The sequence below is a fragment of the Schistocerca piceifrons genome, chromosome 5 (genome assembly GCF_021461385.2).
Source record: "Schistocerca piceifrons isolate TAMUIC-IGC-003096 chromosome 5, iqSchPice1.1, whole genome shotgun sequence".
NCBI lineage: Eukaryota > Metazoa > Arthropoda > Insecta > Orthoptera > Acrididae > Schistocerca > Schistocerca piceifrons.
The window spans coordinates 669558489-669578384 of NC_060142.1; the positions used below are offsets into that span (position 1 = coordinate 669558489).

Here is a 19896-nt window from a genome sequence, read left to right on the forward strand (position 1 = left end):
ACTGTTCAGAGTGCCGTCAATGCGAACAAGAGGTGACCGAGACAGGTAACCAATGGCACCTCATACCATCACGCCGCGTAATACGCGAGTACGGTGATGACGAATACAGGCTTCCAATGTGCGTTCACCGCGATGTCGCCAAACACCGGTGCGACCATTATGATGCTGTAAACAGAACCTGGATTCATCCGAAAAAATGACGTTTTGCCATTCTTGCACCCAGGTTCGTCGTTGAGTACACCATCGCTGGCGCTCCTCTCTGTGACGCAGCGTCAAGGGTAACCGCTGCCACGGTCTCCGAGCTGATAGTCCATGCTGCTGCAAACGTCGTCGAACTGTTCGTGCAGATGGTTGTTGTCTTGCAGACGTCCGCATCTGTTGACTCAAGGATCGAGACGTGGCTGCACGATCCGTTAGAGCCATGCGGATAAGACGCCTGTCATCTCGACTGCTAGTGATACGAGGCCGTTGGGATCCAGCACGGCGTTCCGTATTACCCTCCTGAACCGACTGATTCCATACTCTGCTAACAATCATTGGATCTCGTTCAACGCGAGCAGCAATGTCGCGATACGTTAAACCGGAATCGAGATAGGCTACAATCCGACCTTTATCAAAGTCGGAAACGTGATGGTACGCATTTCTCCTCCTTACACGAGGCATCACAACAACGTTTCACCAGGCAACGCCGGTCAACTGCTGTTTGTGTATGAGAAATCGGTTGGAAACTTTCCTCGTGTCAGCACGTTGTAGGTGTCGCCACCGGCGCCAACCTTGTGTGAATGCTCAGAGAAGCTAATCATTTGCATATCAGAGCATCTTCTTCGTGTCGGTTAAATTTCGCGTCTGTGACACGTCATCTTCGTGGTGTAACAATTTTAATGGGCAGTAGTGTAATGATAATAATACTATGTATAGAACTATAGTAGGGCTTATGTAGTTACTCCTGTGTCGTGGTGTCAATGCGGATAAGATGCCTGTCATCTCGAGTGCTAGTGATACGAGGCCGTTGGGATCCAGCACGGCGTTCCGTATTACCCTCCTGAACCGACCGATTCCATACTCTGCTAACAGTCATTGGATCTCGTCCAAGGATCAAAATCGTCGGCGTCCTTGGTAATATTTTTTTCGGCTGTGTGTTTGACATATGTCCAGTGTTCTCTTTATAGGAACGAAGCATTAACACACGTCGTAGTAAGGTATCACTTGAAAACGAGATAACGGGCTAAAACCGCGATCGTGGTGGATTGATACGTTTAATAAAAGTCGTGGCACAAACTGTTGTCCTCTGTGTGTGACACGGGGCAGCGTTCGCGCCCCGGCGCTGGCTGCGTGTTAAAGCTGGTAGTCACGTGACGGCGTGCTGTGCAGGTGGGTGCCCGACCCCTGGGGACCCTGCTCTGCGACCTGCGGCAGCGGCCACCGGCGGCGAGGCCTGCGCTGCCTGCAGCAGGAGGGCAACGGCAGCCTCACGCTGGTGAGTACCGCTCCCTTTCTTTCTCTCTTTCTTTCTTTTGCTTCTGCCTTCATCCCGCATTGTGCGCAGGGTCGGCAGGGTCAACAACGGAATTGGCACGGTTAGTTGTAAGGGGTGGCCGGATGCCCTTCCTGCCGCCACCCCGTACCCCCCGGGACGGAATGAGTGTACCCCAACTGTCTGCGTCGAGTGCAAATCGTGAAATAGTGTGAATGTGTTTCAAATGTCTGCGAGTCGTGTAACTGAGGCGGGACGTGGGGACTAGCCCGGTATTCATCTAGCAGGATGTGGAAAACCGCCTAAAAACCACATCCAGGCTGGCATACACACCGGCCCTCGCGGATTCGATCCAGGGCTGGCGCGCCTACCCGAGTCCAGGAAGCAGCGCGTTAAGCCCGTCTCACACGGAGCGAGATTCGCTGTAAGTTTCCTTGCTGGCTTGCGCGGCGGCTACCTTGCGGGCTCCGTCGTCTGCTATCGGGCTACCTTGCTGAGAACCTTGTAAGATTTCTAGGATAGGTCCGGTGCTATTTTTCTTGCAAGGTTCCCTGCGTGCTACCTGCGTTGGCCAATCATGAGGCGTTTCGTTTGTGACGTCAGACGCGGAAAGCTTGGGCGGGAAGCCTTTGTTGATAGTCGCTTTTCTGCTGTTGTGAGGAGCGGTAGGAAGTTCTTATAATTATTAAATAATGGCACTGCAGTGGTCCATGGAAGCGATTGAAGCACTGATATGTACTTATAGGGAAGAACAGTGTCTGTACGTCGTGAAAAGCGCAAACTATTATAATAAACACTTGAGTGCAGAGGCACTCTGTAACGTCTACGCTCGGGCGTACGTTAACTTTTTAAAGCCTGTACTATGGTAAGTTGACGGGCTTCACCTTATAAGAAAGGATTTTAGTAAATATGTTGACCGCGTGTACCTGAATGGAGGCAAAATCAGACTTACACCCACTCAGTAACAACAATGATACGTCAAGCATGCCTAAAGTGCAACTACACGTTAGGACGGGCAAGAAACATACACAGCAGATGCTACCAATTGTTAATAATACGGTCGCCAGCCTAATTAGGCATTAAGTGAGTTTTTTTACTTGTACAAGTGGATGTACGTACAAGCATAACAACACGTAGTAATACTGCATTATATGGTAAATTTTAGAACCAGAAAAATCTACTGAACTAATATTTTCCCTTTCTGTACTAATTTGGACAAGCAATAAATACACAACATTACACTATAATGATTACTACAAACTGCGTTTTGTCTATTGATCCGACTGAAATCGGGCATAGGTTACCCTAGAAATAGCACTTTTGAAACACACATACAATGTCAATTTTAAGAAGAGTAAAACACTGATAAATTTAGGTTTTATATTGACTTTAACTTTGCTGGTCAAATCAGTTCAGTACACTTCAGAATTTAAATGAATAGAAAAGAAAAGGGGGGGTGGGGGGGGGGACCCTGAAACTGTAATTGTCACTGTATTAAAATTCTTTGACTATTGAAGTCATTAAGCACTCAAGGTTTCCAATATATGAATTACTACTCGTTTTGTCTTATTTCTTGCTTATTTAACTACCATTATTTTTGTCTCAAATTAATTAAACTTCATTACTAAACCAATTTCAACATTATCTTCCAACTTTGTCAGGCCTATGTTCTTTACTTGTATATTCATTAACAATAAAGTTCCTTAAACATCATTCTAACATAGATAGGTCTGCAGGTAAGTATTATTAACATAAACTTTACATCTTCATTTCGGGACACTCGGATTGCACAACATGTGGAAAGGACCCTGTCTAGGTTAGTTGTGAGGATAGTTAACTGATAGGACAATTCTGGTAAAAGTTAAGTTGTTATTGAACAGTCAGGAACAAAAGTAACACTGGTCCACACGGATACAGTACTAAATGTTTCAACCTGTTCGTGTCGATGCGGCGGTTGGCGGGTGGCGAGATGGCGAGGCGCACAGCACACATACAATCACAGCTATGGCTCTTGATGTATCGGCACTTTGCTTCTTCTTAGCGTCGCAATCCTTTTCCATTTAGTGCCTATGGAATATAGCCATGCTGTATAGTCGTCGGAAACAGCACATCCGAGGCTCAATGAAATCACGTTTTCCAGGAGAGCGTCCTCGATCCAGAGCGTGTTTCTCAGACCGATGCCCAATTCCGACTAACTCTGCTGAGCCCGTTATGCCGTGCCGCGCCCGTGTGCATTTTCCCGCGCTCGCCTGCCTCCACCTTTTACCGCTCCCCTACAGACAGGGTATTCACCAAAGGTTTTACATTCCACATATCCTAATACATTGCCTACGTATGGACCAGGCGCACAATTACAATTTTAAACATGTTACAATAGATTCAACATGGGTTACACTTCAATTCTGTTATAGCATTGCTTGAAATTTGACATAAATATTAATATTCACATCGAAAGTTGCTTACAGTTTCTTTAACATAATGACACGAAAAGAAAAAGAAATGAAATCAAAACATTGCTTACACTAATTTATCGAAAATCAGAAGAAAAAATTATTATATGTACAGTTGTTGTTACAACTCGTTTTGCAAATACCAATACATCCATTTGTATAAAATTTGCAAAGGATTTACGATCTTCTATCCTATAAAATAAAGTCGTATATAACAGTCATTATTGGTATATTTATAAAATCAAACAGTAATGAAATGATCATACTTTTCAAACAAAAGTAGGTGTTATGCGAATTAACCTCAACTCTTTATGAAGCATGGAGCGCACACCTTTTCCAGCGTTTCTCCTCTTAATCCAGTTTTTCGTCCATTCTTTCTTTCTTCTTCTCTCATTAGCATGCATTTCTGCATCGTTTAGCACCAAAACAGCTAAAAACGCCAGATTGCTCTGAACATCTGTACCTGAAGCAGCCATCTTCGTTCGATACGACATGCAGCCGATCACAACACAACTAGCTGACGATCTTGCACCGTGGGAGAGCTTCGGCATGAAAGATAGCCGGCTCCTTTGCCTGCAAGCCGGCAGGCATGCCCGCCATCTCGCAAACTTACGGCGAACCTTGCTCCGTGTGAGACGGGCTTTAGCGCTCTCGGCTACCCTGGCGGGTGCTGAGTATCGCTCCCTGCCTGCTCTCAGCTAACGGAGCCCCAGCTGTTGAGCGCAGCTCAGTCTGGTCCTCGCCTACCTCTACAGTATCCTCATCTATCCAAATGATCTAGTAATTAAGAACAACCAGGGACACGCGCAAAGCTTTCGCATTTTTATAGTTTTAAATCGTGACAGTAATTGGAGTAAGTGTAGTCGTTGGGATAAGGGTAGTTGTGGCAATGAAGAGGAAACATCTTTAAAAATTGGCCAAACGTGAGTAGGAATCGCGCACTGAGGATCCCATGCAAACTATATACAGGGTGAGTCACCTAACATTACCGCTGGATATATTTCGCAAACCACATCAAATACTGACGAATCGATTCCACAGACCGAACGTGAGGAGAGGGGCTAGTGTAATTGGTTAATACAAACCATAAAAAAATGCACGGAAGTATGTTTTTTAACACAAACCTACGTTTTTTTAAATGGAACCCCGTTAGTTTTGTTAGCACATCTGAACATATAAACAAATACGTAATCAGTGCCGTTTGTTGCATTGTAAAATGTTAATTACATCCGGAGATATTGTAACCTAAAGTTGACGCTTGAGTACCACTCCTCCGCTGTTCGATCGTGTGTATCGGAGAGCACCGAATTACGTAGGGATCCAAACGGAACGGTGATGGACCTTAGGTACAGAAGAGACTGGAACAGCACACTGCGTCCACATACTACTTTTTATTGGTCTTTTTCACTGACGCACATGTACATTACCATGAGGGGTGACGTACACGTACACACGTGGTTTCCGTTTTCAATTACGGAGTGGAATAGAGTGTGTCCCTACATGTCAGGCCAATATATGTTCAATGTGGTGGCCATCATTTGCTGCATACAATTGCCATCTCTGGCGTAATGAATGTCGTACACGCCGCAGTACATCTGGTGTAATGTCGCCGCAGGCGGCCACAATACGTTGTTTCATATCCTCTGGGGTTGTAGGCACATCACGGTACACATTCTCCTTTAACGTACCCCACAGAAAGAAGTCTAGAGGTGTAAGATCAGGAGAACGGGCTGGCCAATTTATGCGTCCTCCACGTCCTATGAAACGCCCGTCGAACATCCTACCAAGGGTCAGCCTATTGTTAATTGCGGAATGTGCAGGTGCACCATCATGCTGATGCAACATACGTCGACGCGTTTCCAGTGGGACATTTTCGAGCAACGTTGGCAGATCATTCTGTAGAAACGCGATGTATGTTGCAGCTGTTTGGGCCCCTGCAATGAAGCGAGAACCAATGAGAGGTGGTCGCCAATGATTCCGCACCATACATTTACAGTCCACGGTCGCTGTCGCTCTACCTGTCTGTGCCAGCGAGGATTGTCCATGGACCAGTAATGCATGTTCCGTAGATTCACTGCCCCGTGGTTTGTGAAACCCACTTCATCGGTAAACAGGTAGAACTGCAACGCATTCTCTGTTAATGCCCATTGATAGAATTGCACTCGATGATTAAAGTCATCACCATGTAATTGCTGGTGTAGCGACACATGAAACGGGTGAAAGCGGTGACGATGCAGTATGCGCATGACACTACTTTCACTTAGTCCACCGGCTCTCGCCGACTGCTACGGTCGCAGGTTCGAATCCTGCCTCGGGCATGGATGTGTGTGATGTCCTTAGGTTAGTTAGGCTTAAGTAGTTCTAAGTTATAGGGGTCTGATGACCACAGCTGTTAAGTCCCATAGTGCTCAGAGCCATTTGAACCATTTGAACCGGCTCTCGCAACGTCCCGTGTACTCATGTGTGGGTTCATGCCAACAGCAGCTAACACACCAACTGCACCCGCTTCTCCTGTGACGGGCCTGTTACGGACCCGTTTGCGTGCTACGACCATACCTGTTGGCGGTAGATGTACGTAAGTACGTGTTAGATATGTGTTACGCGTCGAGCAGCGCGTGACCTTGATTGGGACTTAGGAGTTTTCGCTGCCTCTGCTACAGCGTCCTATATATTTATTTGGCTCGTATTGCAGAAGTTGTGGTTTTGCTACTTTCGGTTGCGCAAGATAGATGTTTTGCAATGTGCAGCACGTTGGATGCTCTCTGTCCGGGTACCGTTCTGCATATACCCTGCAGGCTTCAGTTCCATTTCGTCGACACTCGCCATAGATGAGTATCATCTCCGCCTTTTCAGAGTTCGAATACACCATGGTCACAGTTCCTACAACACTACACTATCACAGACGTCTGGTAACACGGTGTACTACAGTTGGTCTGCGTGGGGAGACGAATGCAGAATAACAATAGCAGCAAGCGCTACATGCGGACACTGCGACAGATAGACCAAACCACAACAGTGCACTACAGCCACACTCGTAAACACGGTAGTCATCGTAAACATGTCCCTGCAGATGCTGCTCACCAACCGCGGCCCGTGTTTGTTACAACACGCAACTGAACGTCGGAGGTTTCAAGCATCAACTTTAGGTTACAATATCTCCGGATCTAATTAACATTTTACAATGCAACAAACGGCACTGATTACGTATTTGTTTATATGTTCAGACGTGCTAACAAAACTAACATGGTTCCATTTAAAAAAACGTAGGTTTGTGTTAAAAAATATACTTCCGTGCATTTTTGTATAGTTTGTATTAAGCAATTACACTAGCCCCTCTCCTCACGTTCGGTCTGTGGAATCGGTTCGTCAGTATTTGATGTGGTTTACGAAATATATCCAGCGGTAACGTTAGGTGACTCACCCTGTATATGAAAACGAGTGTACACACACACACACACACACACACACACACACACGTGGGACAAATGTTGCATGGGACAACGGGGGCCATAATATGACGTTGGTTTTTTGTTGCTAGATGGTGGCGTTCAGGTACAGATCTGTGTGGGTGGGTTTTCTGTAGACGCTGTGGCCAAGGCACCCATTGCGTTTACGGCGGCCACAGCGTCAACAGAAAACCCACCCACACAGACCTGTACTTGCACGCCACCAGCCATCATCATCCAGCACAGAAGGGCACAGTATTAGAAACATTGATGCATCGTGCAAAAGTAATATCATACGACGATAACCTGCCCCATGAACTGAGCCACCTACGCAAGGTTTTCGGGAATAACGGCTACAGCGCCCATCAAGTAAAAGAAGTGATTTCTGGGAAATATCAGAATAAGACCACCGACGCAGAGCAGGAAAAGAAACTTGCTTTGCTGCCATTCTGTGGCTCTGTGTCGGGCAAGATAAGCCGCCTGTTGAAAAGACACAAGATCAAATCAGTCTTCAGGCCTCCAACGAAAATCCGTCAATTACTGAGACCAGTTAAAGAAGCAGTAGGTCTCACAACACCTCGAGTCTACGAAATACCTTGTGAGTGTGGCCAGAAGTACATCGGACGAACAGTGCGCACTGTGGAACAACGCAGGAAAGAACATGAGAGGTGTTATCGCCCATGCTATCCAGAGAAATCTGCGTTAGCTGAGCATGCGTTAGAAAACGGTCACCACATAAAATCTGACGATACCTCTGTCGTGGCCCGCACTAACGGCTTCTGGGACAGTTTAATAAAGGAAGCTATTGAAATAAAAATTACCGCAAACACCCTGAATAGAGACGGTGGCTTGCAGCTCAGCGCTGCGTGGGATCCAGCGATCGCGCCGTTGAAGAGGGCACATCGAACGCCGACTCTAGACATGCCCATATATGGCAATGTCACGGACACCAGTGACGTCACAGCCGGCAGCTAGCGTATATAAGGGCGCACCAACAGCCCACTGGCAGTCATACCACTTGACAATGGCCAAGGAGTGCTTGGCCGAAAGCTCGTGTAGTTTTAAGCAATTAACGCGGCTGAAAACCCGAGCACATTTTATTGATGTTTAACAGTAACGTCTTTGAAGGTCAACGAGGGTCAAAAAGGTGGCACGAACGTCCATTTACAGGAGGTGTTAGAATTGATGACCATTGGTATCATGAAGTGCTGCAATCTTCTTATCGTGGATTGAGTGGTATTACTTATCACTTCGGCACTTATAGGAGCACATGCTCTAATAATTCTCTCCCGTATATCGTGCAAACAGTAAATATTCGTCGAATACGGCGTATCCATCTAATGTGCCATTGACATGTAAACACCATTCGGCGGTTTCGCAAATTTGGAAGTTTGTGGTAAGGACTATGGGACCAAACTCCTGAGGTCATCGTTCCCTAGGCTTACACACTACTTAATCTAACTTAAAGTAACCCATCCTAAGGACAACACACGCACCCATGCCCGAGGGAGAACTCGAACCTATGACGGTAAGAGCCGCGCGAACCGTGACAAGACGCCAGACCGCGCGGCTACCCCAGCGGCAACGGTTTCGCAATACAACACTAAAAGGAACGGTAAGACTAGTATCGTCGAATCAAGCGAATGTGAATGATGTATTCCTGCGAACGTGGTCAGGTCATTGGGTGTCACTTGTGTCATGCCTCTGTACGCGAGATTTCCACACTCCAAAACACCCATAGGTTCACTGTTTCCGAAGTGATAGTGAACTGAAAACGTGAAGGGACACGTACAGCACAAAAGCGTACAGGCCGACCTCGTGTGTTGGCTGACAGAGACCGCCGACAGTTGAAGAGGGCTGTAATGTGTAATAGGCAGATATCTATCCAGACCATCACACAGGACGCCTCGCTTGGTGTACGGAGCGTAATCATTGGACGATTGAACAGTGGAAAAACGTTGTATAGAGTGACGAATCGGGGTACACAATGTGGCGATTCGATGTCAGGGTGTGGGTATGGCGAATGCCCGGTGAACGTCATCTGCCAGCGTGTGTAGTGCCAACAGTAAAATTCGGAGGTGGTGGTGTCATGGTGTGGGCGTATTTGTCATGGAAAGGGCTTGCACCCCTTGTTGTTTAACGTGGCACTATCACAGCGCAGATGTTTTAAGCACCTTCTTGCTTCCCACTGTTGAAGAGCAATTCGAGGATGGCGTCTGCATCTTTCAAAACGATCGAGCACCTGTTCATAATGCACGGCCTGTAACAGAGTGGTTACAAAACAATAACGTCCTTGTAATGGACTGAACTGCACAGAGCTTTGACCTGAATCCCATAGAAAACCTTTGCGATGTTTCCGAAAGCTGACTTCGTGCCAGGCCTCACCGACCGACATCGATACCTCTCTTCAGTGCAGCACTCCGTGAAGAATTGGCTGCCATTCCCCACGAAACCTTCCAGCACTTGATTGAACTAATGCCTGCGAGAGTGGAAGCTGTCATCAAGGCCAAGGATGGGCAAACACCATATACCAGCATTACCGATAGAGGACGCCACTAACCTGTAAGTCATTTTCAGCGAGGTGTCCGGATACTTTTGATCACGTAGTGTATTTTCAGTTACAGTAAGCATATTAGTCCGTAGTAGCAACAGGCGAATCACAATTCAAAGCTAAAATGACAAATATGTTTGTCGTTTCGTTTAGAAAAGTCAATTTTTACGACAGAGATACTGAACTACCGCAGTGGTCGTAGTTATTATCAGTGACCATGCTGTATACAAATTATCCAGTCACTAAGTACTTTAAAACAAATAAAACGCTGTTTGTAATTAGATAATATGAAAAAGGAGTCTCTTATTTCTGACTAATAAGTTACCTTCCTAAATTCCCGGTATGAAACTCTGTGTCCATGATGCTCTTTTCCTATGATTGTTAGACGTCTCTTTTATGTAAAAATTTTTCACAAATGCCATGTTTTAGCGCAAAATCGATATGCAGTGTCAGAAATCGGTTAAAAAACCTAACTAACGATTCCTCATTCATCCCTATACGATCAATATGTCTTGTAAAAAAGGGTGTTGACTTGAGAAATAATATACAGGGTAGTCCATTGATCTTGACCGGGACAAATATCTCACGAAATTAGCATCAAACGAAAAAACTACAAAGAATGAAACTCGTCTAGCATGAAGGGGGGAACCAGATGGCGCTAAGGTTGGCCCGCTAGATGGCGCTGTCATAGGTCAAACGGATATCAACTGCGTTTTTTAAAATAGGAACCCAAATTGTATTACATATTCGTGTAGTACGTAAAGAAATATGTATGTTTTAGTTGGACCACTTTTTTCGCTTTGTGATAGATGGCGCTGTAATAGTCACAAACGTATAAGTACGTGGTATCACGTAACATTCTGCCCGTGCGGACGGTATTTGCTTCGTGATACATTAAACGTGTTAAAATGGACCTTTTACCAATTGCGGAAAAGGTCGATATCGTGTTGATGTATGACTATTGTGATCAAAATGCCCAACGGGCACGTGCTATGTATGCTGCTCGGTATCCTGGACGACATCGTCCAAGTGTCCGGACCGTTCGCCGGATAGTTGCGTTATTTAAGGAAACAGGAAGTGTTCAGCCACATGTGAAACGTCAACCACGACCTGAAACAAATGATGATGCCCAAGTAAGTGTTTTAGCTGCTGTCGCGGCTAATCCACGATGGCTGCGACAAGTGGAACATCAGCGACCTTGGCGGGATAATGTATGGTGCGGCGCTATGGGAGGAAGGATAATTGGCCCCTATTTTATCGATGACAATCTAAATATTGCAATGTATGCTGATTTCCTACGTAATGTTCTACCGATGTTACTACAACATGTATCACTGCATGACAGATAGGGGATGTACTTTCAACATGATGGATGTCCGACACATACCTCGCGTGCGGTTGAAGCGGTACTGAATAGCATATTTCATGACAGGCGGACTGGTCGTCGAAGCACCATACCATGGCCCGCACGTTTACCGGATCTGACGCCCCCGGATTTCTTTCTGTGGGGAAAGTTGAAGGATATTTGCTATCGTGATCCACAGACAAGCGCACGACAACATGCGTCAGCGCATTGTCAATGCATGTGCGAACAATAGGGAAGGCGAACTACTCGCTGTTGAGAGGAATCTCATTACACGTGATTCTTGAGATTCTCCCGGCGTATTTGATAATCAAAATATCCACGGGTGTACTCCCGGTCTACAGGGTCCAACGGGCACAATATTTCGGCGATCATACATGTCGCCATCGTCAGGTGAACTGACGGACTGAGCTCCTGTGAACGTGCCGGCACGGAGATCCGTACGCTATGGCTGCTCAGAGGGAGCTGGGTTCGGTCGCGGCGGCGGAACATTTAAATACCCTCCGCCCGCGGCGCGCTCCCTCCGCCGTCCGCGCCCCGTGCTACGGTCGCGCGGTGGAACAGATTGCGACGGCGTCTGAGATGACGTCGGAGTGATGGCTCTGTCCGCCGTGGTCGTCACAACTATACGTTTGCTCGATTTCCTCTTGATTAACCCAATCGCTGATTCCCAAGCCTTGCTAAGATTATAGCCACAGTCACGGTTTATGAGGTCGTCATTGGTGCGAATTTCGATGGCCTCTCTAACAACGCTGTCCCAGTATCAAGACGTCTGTACCAGAATCCTCGTGCGGTCATACTCCATAGCGTGATTTTCCGACAAACAATGTTCGGCGACCGCCGACTTGCTCGGATACATCAGTCGAGTGTGCCTCTGGTGTTCACGGCATCGATCCTCGACGGTACGCATCGTCTGACCAATATACGACTTGCCACATTGACACGGTACACGCCGGCCTTCCTCAAACCGAGGTCATCTTTGGCGCTCCCCACCAGTTCACGAGTTTTATTCGGAGGACAAACACAGTTCCGAGACGGTGTTTCTTCAAAATGCGGGCGATTTTCCCCAAGAGTGCGTCTGCATATGGAATAAACGCAGTGCCTACCTCCTCCCTCGTGATTCACCAATCTCCACAGGTTGTGCTGCAGTGGTTGGGCGGAGAGCACGTTGAATCTGCCACTCTTGAGTACACATTCTTTCGAAATACAGTTCTCAGATGTTCCAATTCCTGGGGTAGACTCTCTGCGTCAGAGATAGTGCGCGCACTATGTACTAGAGTTTTAAGTACGCCATTCCTCTGTGAAGGGTGGTGGCAGCTGTCTGCGTGCAAATACAGATCAGTGTGCGTTGTCTTCCGATACACCCCATGACCTAGGGTGCCGTCAGCCCTTCTCTTGACCAAGACGTCAAGGATTGGTAATTTACCCTCCGTTACAGTCTCCATAGTGAATTTGATGTTGGGGTGTATGGAGGTCAAGGAGTTTATCCATACAATGTGGACAGATGACGAACGTGTCGTCCACGTAACGGAAAAAAGCAAGTAGGTTTCCATTCGGATGACGACAGGGCTTCCTCCTCGAAGTTCTGCATGTACAAATTCGCTACCACCGGTGAAAGTGGGCTACCCATGGCAACTCTCTCCGTTTGTTCGTAGTATTCTCCATTAAAAAGAAAATACGTGGAAGTCAAGACATGCCTAAAAAGGTCAGTGGTCTTCACGTCAAACTTCTGACTAATCAATTCTAGTGACTCTCGCAGGGGTACCCTCGTAAACAAGGAAACGACGTCAAAACTCACCATGATATCTGACTCATCCAACCTGAAGCTATCAAGGCGTTTAACAAAATCCACGGAATTACGGATGTGATGAGGGCATTTACCCACATAAGGACTTAATATTCCCGTCAGGTATTTGGCCAATAAATATGTAGGTGCCCTGATGTTGCTGACAATGGGGCGTAATGGTACACCCTCTTTGTGAACCTTCGGGAATCCATATAGTCTAGGCGGTACCGGACCTTGGGGTAACAATTTCTTGGCGTCACCCTCCGGTAAATCTGCGTCCTTGAGAAGCGACCTCGTCTTGTTTTCCACCTTCTTTGTAGGGTCAACGTTGATCTTTCGGTAGGAATCGTCTGTTAGGAGGCTCTGCGTCTTATCAGTGTAGTCCTTATGGGAGATAACAACTGTAGCATTGCCTTTGTCAGCCGGTAAGATAACAATTTCAGAGCGCTCCCTCAGATCACGAATGGCCGCCCTCTCTTTACTGGTGATATTTGACTTCATCGGCTTGGATTTCGTCAACGCCGCCGCGAGCGAACCCGGTTCCCTCTGAGCAGCCATAGCGTACGGATCTCCGTGCCGGCACATTCACAGGAGCTCAGTCCGTCAGTTCACCTGATGATGGCGACATGTATGATCGCCGAAATATTGTGCCCGTTGGACACTATAGACCGGCAGTACACCCGTGGGTATTTTGATTATCAAATACGTCGGGATAAAAAATCACATCATACACCTTTACGGGGAGGAGATGTACCGCAGCATGAAGAAATTTGAAAAGTTGCCCCACCGTAGATGTCGTTTGCTAAGTACTCTTGCCTTTCTAAAGAGATGTCGTTCCGAGAATGTTGTTCCAAATTTTGCTAAGGTTATGCATTCACATCGATTCTGCAGCAGCTAAGAGAATCAAGAAACGAGCCAGCCTCGCATTGGTACGTGAGAGAGTGCGATTCACCCGCCGTAGCCTTGAGTTTATCTCACAGGAATTACTCAGACTACATTTGCAACTGGCTAGTAATTTCACTTCTTTTTCCTGGGATTGGATTGATGGTGTCACCTGGGTTGCAGCTGATTCCGCCCATAAGAAGGCAACGGACGTCAAACAGCTAAGTTCTCACGTCTCCTTGACAAACCATCTCTGCAGGTTCCGTGCAAGACTGTCATCAATTTGAGTGGCATGGTGTTGAGTGATGATGCGGTCTCGGTTTTGCAGAAAGGTCTCAACTTCGCTCCCACCCCCAAGTTCACCCCGGTCGCAGAAATTGCTAGTGCTGTTGAACAGGTTGCAGCTCGGCTTCCGCCTGAATCAGCTGAGGAAATACGTCGTGAAACGTGTCGTGCGTTGACGAAATCCAAGCCGATGAAGTCAAATATCAATAGTAAAGAGAGGGCGGCCATTCGTGATCTGAGGGAGCGCTCTGAAATTGTTGTCTTACCGGCTGACAAAGGCAATGCTACAGTTGTCGTCGCCCATAAGGACTACACTGATAAGACGCAGAGCCTCCTAAATGACGATTCCTACCGGAAGATCAGCGTTGACCCTACAAAGAAGGTGGAGAACAAGACGAGGTCGCTTCTCAAGGACGCAGATTTACCGGAGGGTGACGCTAAGAAATTGTTACCCCAAGGTCCGGTACCGCCTAGACCAGGGATCCCCAAACTATTTTGGACAAGTGACACCTTTTCCAAAATGAACTGTTACCTCAGACTCCCATGGCCAAATTACCTACTTTTAAGATCAACCCCCTTATTCATAATAGTCCGCTAACTTAAAACAGCTGCTACAGAGTGTTATTTTTCATTCTGACAGGTCAATAGAAGAAGACAGAGTGAGAATTAGCAATGCTTTAAGTTAGCAGAATGAATAAGGGGGCTTATCATTAGTTTTTTCCTATTGACACAAAATACCTAGGTACTAAGGTACCAATTGGAAGACTTTGCACTTGGTTAAGTGAGTAAAAATGACTTCATTTTCTCATCAAAATTTAACAAAATAAAATGACATACAATTCAGTAAATATCAAGTTTAATTTATAATGATTATTACAAATTAAGTACTTAAAGAATCTTAAGTAGGTAGGAAATTATATTTAAAAAAGTATTAATTCGCAAAGAGAAAATAAAACATTCAGTGTGATGGATGAACCTGGTGACTATCTACCAATCTAGCTACATCCGGTTCAATATTGGTGAGTAGCAACCTTAAATCTCCATGTTCGTTGATTTTCAACAGACTTGCCGAGTTTTCCATCTTGTACGAACTTGAGACCTTACATTACTACAACAATGCTATTTCCTACAAAAATATTAATTATTCTTCGTATACGTAACACAACATAAACAATACAGTACCTACCTATCTTGAAAGTTTTAAATAAGAACTTGTGTTAATTTAATAGGGGTCGATTTTTAGACCTCGTCGACCCCCCAAAATCAGTTTTCGTTTATGTCGACCCCTAGGAAACCGATATCGACCCCAAGGGGTCGGTATCGACCACTTTGGGAATCCCTGGCCTAGACTATATGGACTCCCGAAGGTTCACAAAGAGGCGGTACCATTACGCCCCATTGTCAGCAACATCAGGGCACCTAGATATTAGTTGGCCAAATACCTGACGGGAATATTAAGTCCTTATGTGGGTAAATGCCCTCATCATATCCGTAATTCCGTAGATTTTGTTAAACGCCTTGATAGCTTCAGGTTGGATGAGTCAGATATCATGGTGAGTTTTGATGTCGTTTCCCTGTTTACGAGGGTACACCTGCGACAGTCACTAGAATTGATTAGTCAGAAGTTTGACGAGAAGACCACTGACCTTTTTAGGCATGTCTTGACTTCCACGTATTTTCTTTTTAATGGAAAATACTACGAACAAACGGAGGGAGTTGCCATGGGTAGCCCACTCTCACCGGTGGTAGAGAATTTGTACATGCAGAACTTCGAGGAGGAAGCCCTGTCGTCATCCGAATGGAAACCTACTTGCTTTTTTCCGTTACGTGGACGACACGTTCGTCATCTGTCCACATTGTATGGATAAACTCCTTGACCTCCATACACCCCAACATCAAATTCACTATGGAGACTGTAACGGAGGGTAAATTACCAATCCTTGACGTCTTGGTCAAGGAAAGGGCTGACGGCACCCTAGGTCATGGGGTGTATCGGAAGACAACGCACACTGATCTGTATTTGCACGCAGACAGCTGCCACCACCCTTCACAGAGGAATGGCGTACTTAAAACTCTAGTACATAGTGCGCGCACTATCTCTGACGCAGAGAGTCTACCCCAGGAATTGGAACATCTGAGAACTGTATTTCGAAAGAATGGGTACTCAAGAGTGGCAGATTCAACGTGTTCTCTGCCCAACCACTGCAGCACAACCTGTGGAGATGGATGAAATCACGAGGGAGGAGGTAGGCACTGCGTTTATTCCATATGCAGACGCACTCTTGGGGAAAATCGCCCGCATTTTGAAGAAACACCGTGTCGGAACTGTGTTTTGTCCTCCGAATAAAACTCGTGCACTGGTGGGGAGCGCCAAAGATGACCTCGGTTTGAGGAAGGCCGGCGTGTACCAGATTCCGTGTCAATGTGGCAAGTCGTATATTGGTCAGACGATGCGTACCGTCGAGGATCGATGCCGTGAACACCAGAGGCACACTCGACTGATGTATCCGAGCAAGTCGGCGGTCGCCGAACATTGTTTGTCGGAAAATCACGCTATGGAGTATGAACGCACGAGGATTCTGGTACAGACGTCGAGATACTGGGACAACGTTGTTAGAGAGGCCATCGAAATTCGCACCAATGACGATCTCATAAACCGTGGCTGTGACTATAATCTTAGCAAGGCTTTGGAACCAGCGATTGGGTTAATCAACAGGAAATCGAGCAAACGTATAGTTGTGACGACCACGGCGGACAGAGCCATCACACCGATGTCATCTCAGACGCCGTCGCAATCTGTTCCACCGCGCGACCGTGGCGCGGTGCGCGGACAGCGGAGAGAGCCCGCCGCGGGCGGATAGTATTTAAATCCTCCGCCGCTGCGACCGAACCCAGTTCCCCCTCAGCAGCCATAGCGTACGGATCTCCGTGCCGGCACGTTCACAGGAGCTCAGTCCGTCAGTTCACCTGACGATGGCGACATGTATGATCGCCGAAATATTGTGCCCGTTGGACACTGTAGACCAACAGTACCCCCGTGGATATGTTGATTGTCATTACACGTATTGCCAAATGCGTTGAGGTTGACGGACACCATTTTGAGCATTTACTTCATTAATGTGGTAGTTATAGGTAATCACGCTGTAACAGCATGCGTTCTCAGAAATGATAAGTTCACAAAGGTACATGTCTCACATTGGAACAACCGAAATAAAATGTTCAAACGTACCTACGGTCTGTATTTTAATTTAAAAAACTACCTGTTACGAACTGTTCATCTAACATTGTGAGCCTTATGTTTGTGACTATTACAGCGCCATCTATCACAAAGCACAAAATGTAGTCCAACTAAAAAATTGGTATGACGCTTATTTTGGCCCGGTCACGATCAATGGACCACCGTGTATATTTGCAAAATGATATGCGATTTAATTAATTACTCTGCTCTAGGATGTACTATGTTTTGTAGCGGTTAGGGGTTCAGTGACACTAGATGTTGTTGTTGTGGTCTTGAGTCCTGAGACTGGTTTGATGCAGCTCTCCATGCTACTCTATCCTGTGCAAGCTTCTTCATCTCCCAGTACTTACTGCAACCTACATCCTTCTGAATCTGCTTAGTGTATTCATCTCTTGGTCTCCCTCTACGACTTTTACCCTCCACACTGCCCTCCAATGCTAAATTGGTGATCCCCTGATGATTCAGAACATGTCCTACCAACCGATCCCTTCTTCTAGTCAAGTTGTGCCACAATCTCCGCTTCTCCCCAGTTCTATTCAATACCTCCTCATTAGTTATGTGATCTACCCATCTAATCTTCAGCATTCGTCTGTAGCACCACATTTCAAAATCTTCTATTCTCTTCTCGTCTAAACTATTTATCGTCCATGTTTCACTTCCATACATGGCTACACTCCATACAAATACTTCCAGAAACGACTTCCTGACATTTAAATCTATACTCGATGTTAACAAATTTCTCTTCTTCAGAAACGCTTTCCTTGCCATTGCCAGTCTACATTTTATATCCTCTCTACTTCGACCATCATCAGTTATTTTGCTCCCCAAATAGCAAAACTCCTTTACTACTTTAAGCGTCTCATTTCCTAATCTAATTCCCTCACCATCACCCGACTTAGTTCGAGTACATTCCATTATCCTCGTTTTGCTTTTGTTGATGTTCATCTTATATTTTCCTTTCAAGACAATGTCCATTCCATTGAACTGCTCTTCCAAGTCCTTTGCTCTCTCTGACAGAATTGCAATGTCATCGGCGAAACTCAAAGTTTTTATTTCTTCTCCATGGATTTTAATGCCTACTCCGAACTTTTCTTTTGTTTCCTTTACTGCTTGCTCAATATACAGATTGAATAGCATCGGGGAGAGGCTACAACCCTGTCTTACTCCCTTCCCAACCACTGCTTCCCTTTCATGTCCCTCGACTCTTATAACTGCCATCTGGTTTATGTACAAATTGTAATAGCCTTTCGCTCCCTTTATTTTACCCCTGCCACCTTCAGAATTTGAAAGAGAGTATTCCAGTCAACATTGTCAAAAGCTTTCTGTAAGTCTACAAATGCTAGAAACGTAGGTTTGCCTTTCGTTAATCTTTCTTCTAAGGTAAGTCGTAGTGTCAGTATTGCCTCACGTGTTCCAACATTTCTACGGAATCCAAACGAGTGACAATGACAGAGGGAAGCAAAGGTCATTATTTCGTCGGCGATGGCGTGAGGAAAAGCGGCTCTTTGTGGGCGGTGGGATGGGTTCTTTACCTGCTTCAGTGGGTGAGGTGTGAGAGAAACATTGGTGGTTCCACTAACATTCATTTACTGACACATAAGACCCTTTAAACAAAGAGAGCAATATAATGTGTTCTAACTCGCTCAATCCCTCGCGGCGGCAGAGCGGCGGAGTCGTAGCGTGCATATTCTAACGACGCTGAGGCGGCGGCGGCTCGTGTTGCAGCGGCGCTCGCTCCAGGCGCCGTGTACGTCCACTCAGTACCGTGTCCGTGACTCACGGCGGCTCCTTGCGAATTCTCTCGTTGCGTTACTAACAGGCGGCTACGGCGTGGCGCGCAGTGCTCCATCCCGGAATCTAACTAGCGTCTCTTAGGTTCGCCGTCTTCTAGCGGTGTTCATCAACCTCTAGGTTCACAGGTGGCCCATTTGGAGTGGCCACAGTCCCTTCGTACTCACCAGCCACCTGGGTAAGTACCACACGAACTTCTTTCTGGCAACATCTGGGACAGTATCTTCTGCGTTGACCTATTGGCCCGGTACCGGGATCTTCTTCTGTCGAGCAGTGCAGGGGCTAAGTCGTTGTAACGAAGTATGTCGTCCGCTGACTAAGCATCGGTCCGTCCGTCCAGGCGACGTTTCTTCGTGTCTTCTTTCTCCCCTCGAAGGACCCCGTCCTGCCCCTTTGTCGGGGTATTTATTCAATGTTTCCGTCAATGTCGCGAAGTTTCTAGGGCGGTGACTGACTCCTCAATCGCTGATCTATACTTAACACGTTGGCAGAAACGTGACCAACGTCGACACACGTGCCGGCTTTCCTTGTTCGACTGCTACCGCTTCCGAGTATTGTGGCTTAACTTGTCAAAGTCTCTAAAATGTTTACTCAACCTATAATAAGTCGTTACGCATTTTTCTGCCGGAT

General features: G+C 46.4%; 1 protein-coding gene across 1 annotated transcript in view; it reads left to right on the forward strand.

The window, feature by feature from the left end:
• The window catches only part of LOC124799190 (protein madd-4-like), a 571457-nt gene that overhangs the window by 207544 nt on the left and 344017 nt on the right, over nucleotides 1–19896 (forward strand). Inside the window, exon 6 of the mRNA XM_047262725.1 lies at nucleotides 1372–1477. Coding sequence (XP_047118681.1) covers nucleotides 1372–1477 — 106 coding nt within the window. The remainder of the gene's footprint in view (nucleotides 1–1371; nucleotides 1478–19896) is intronic.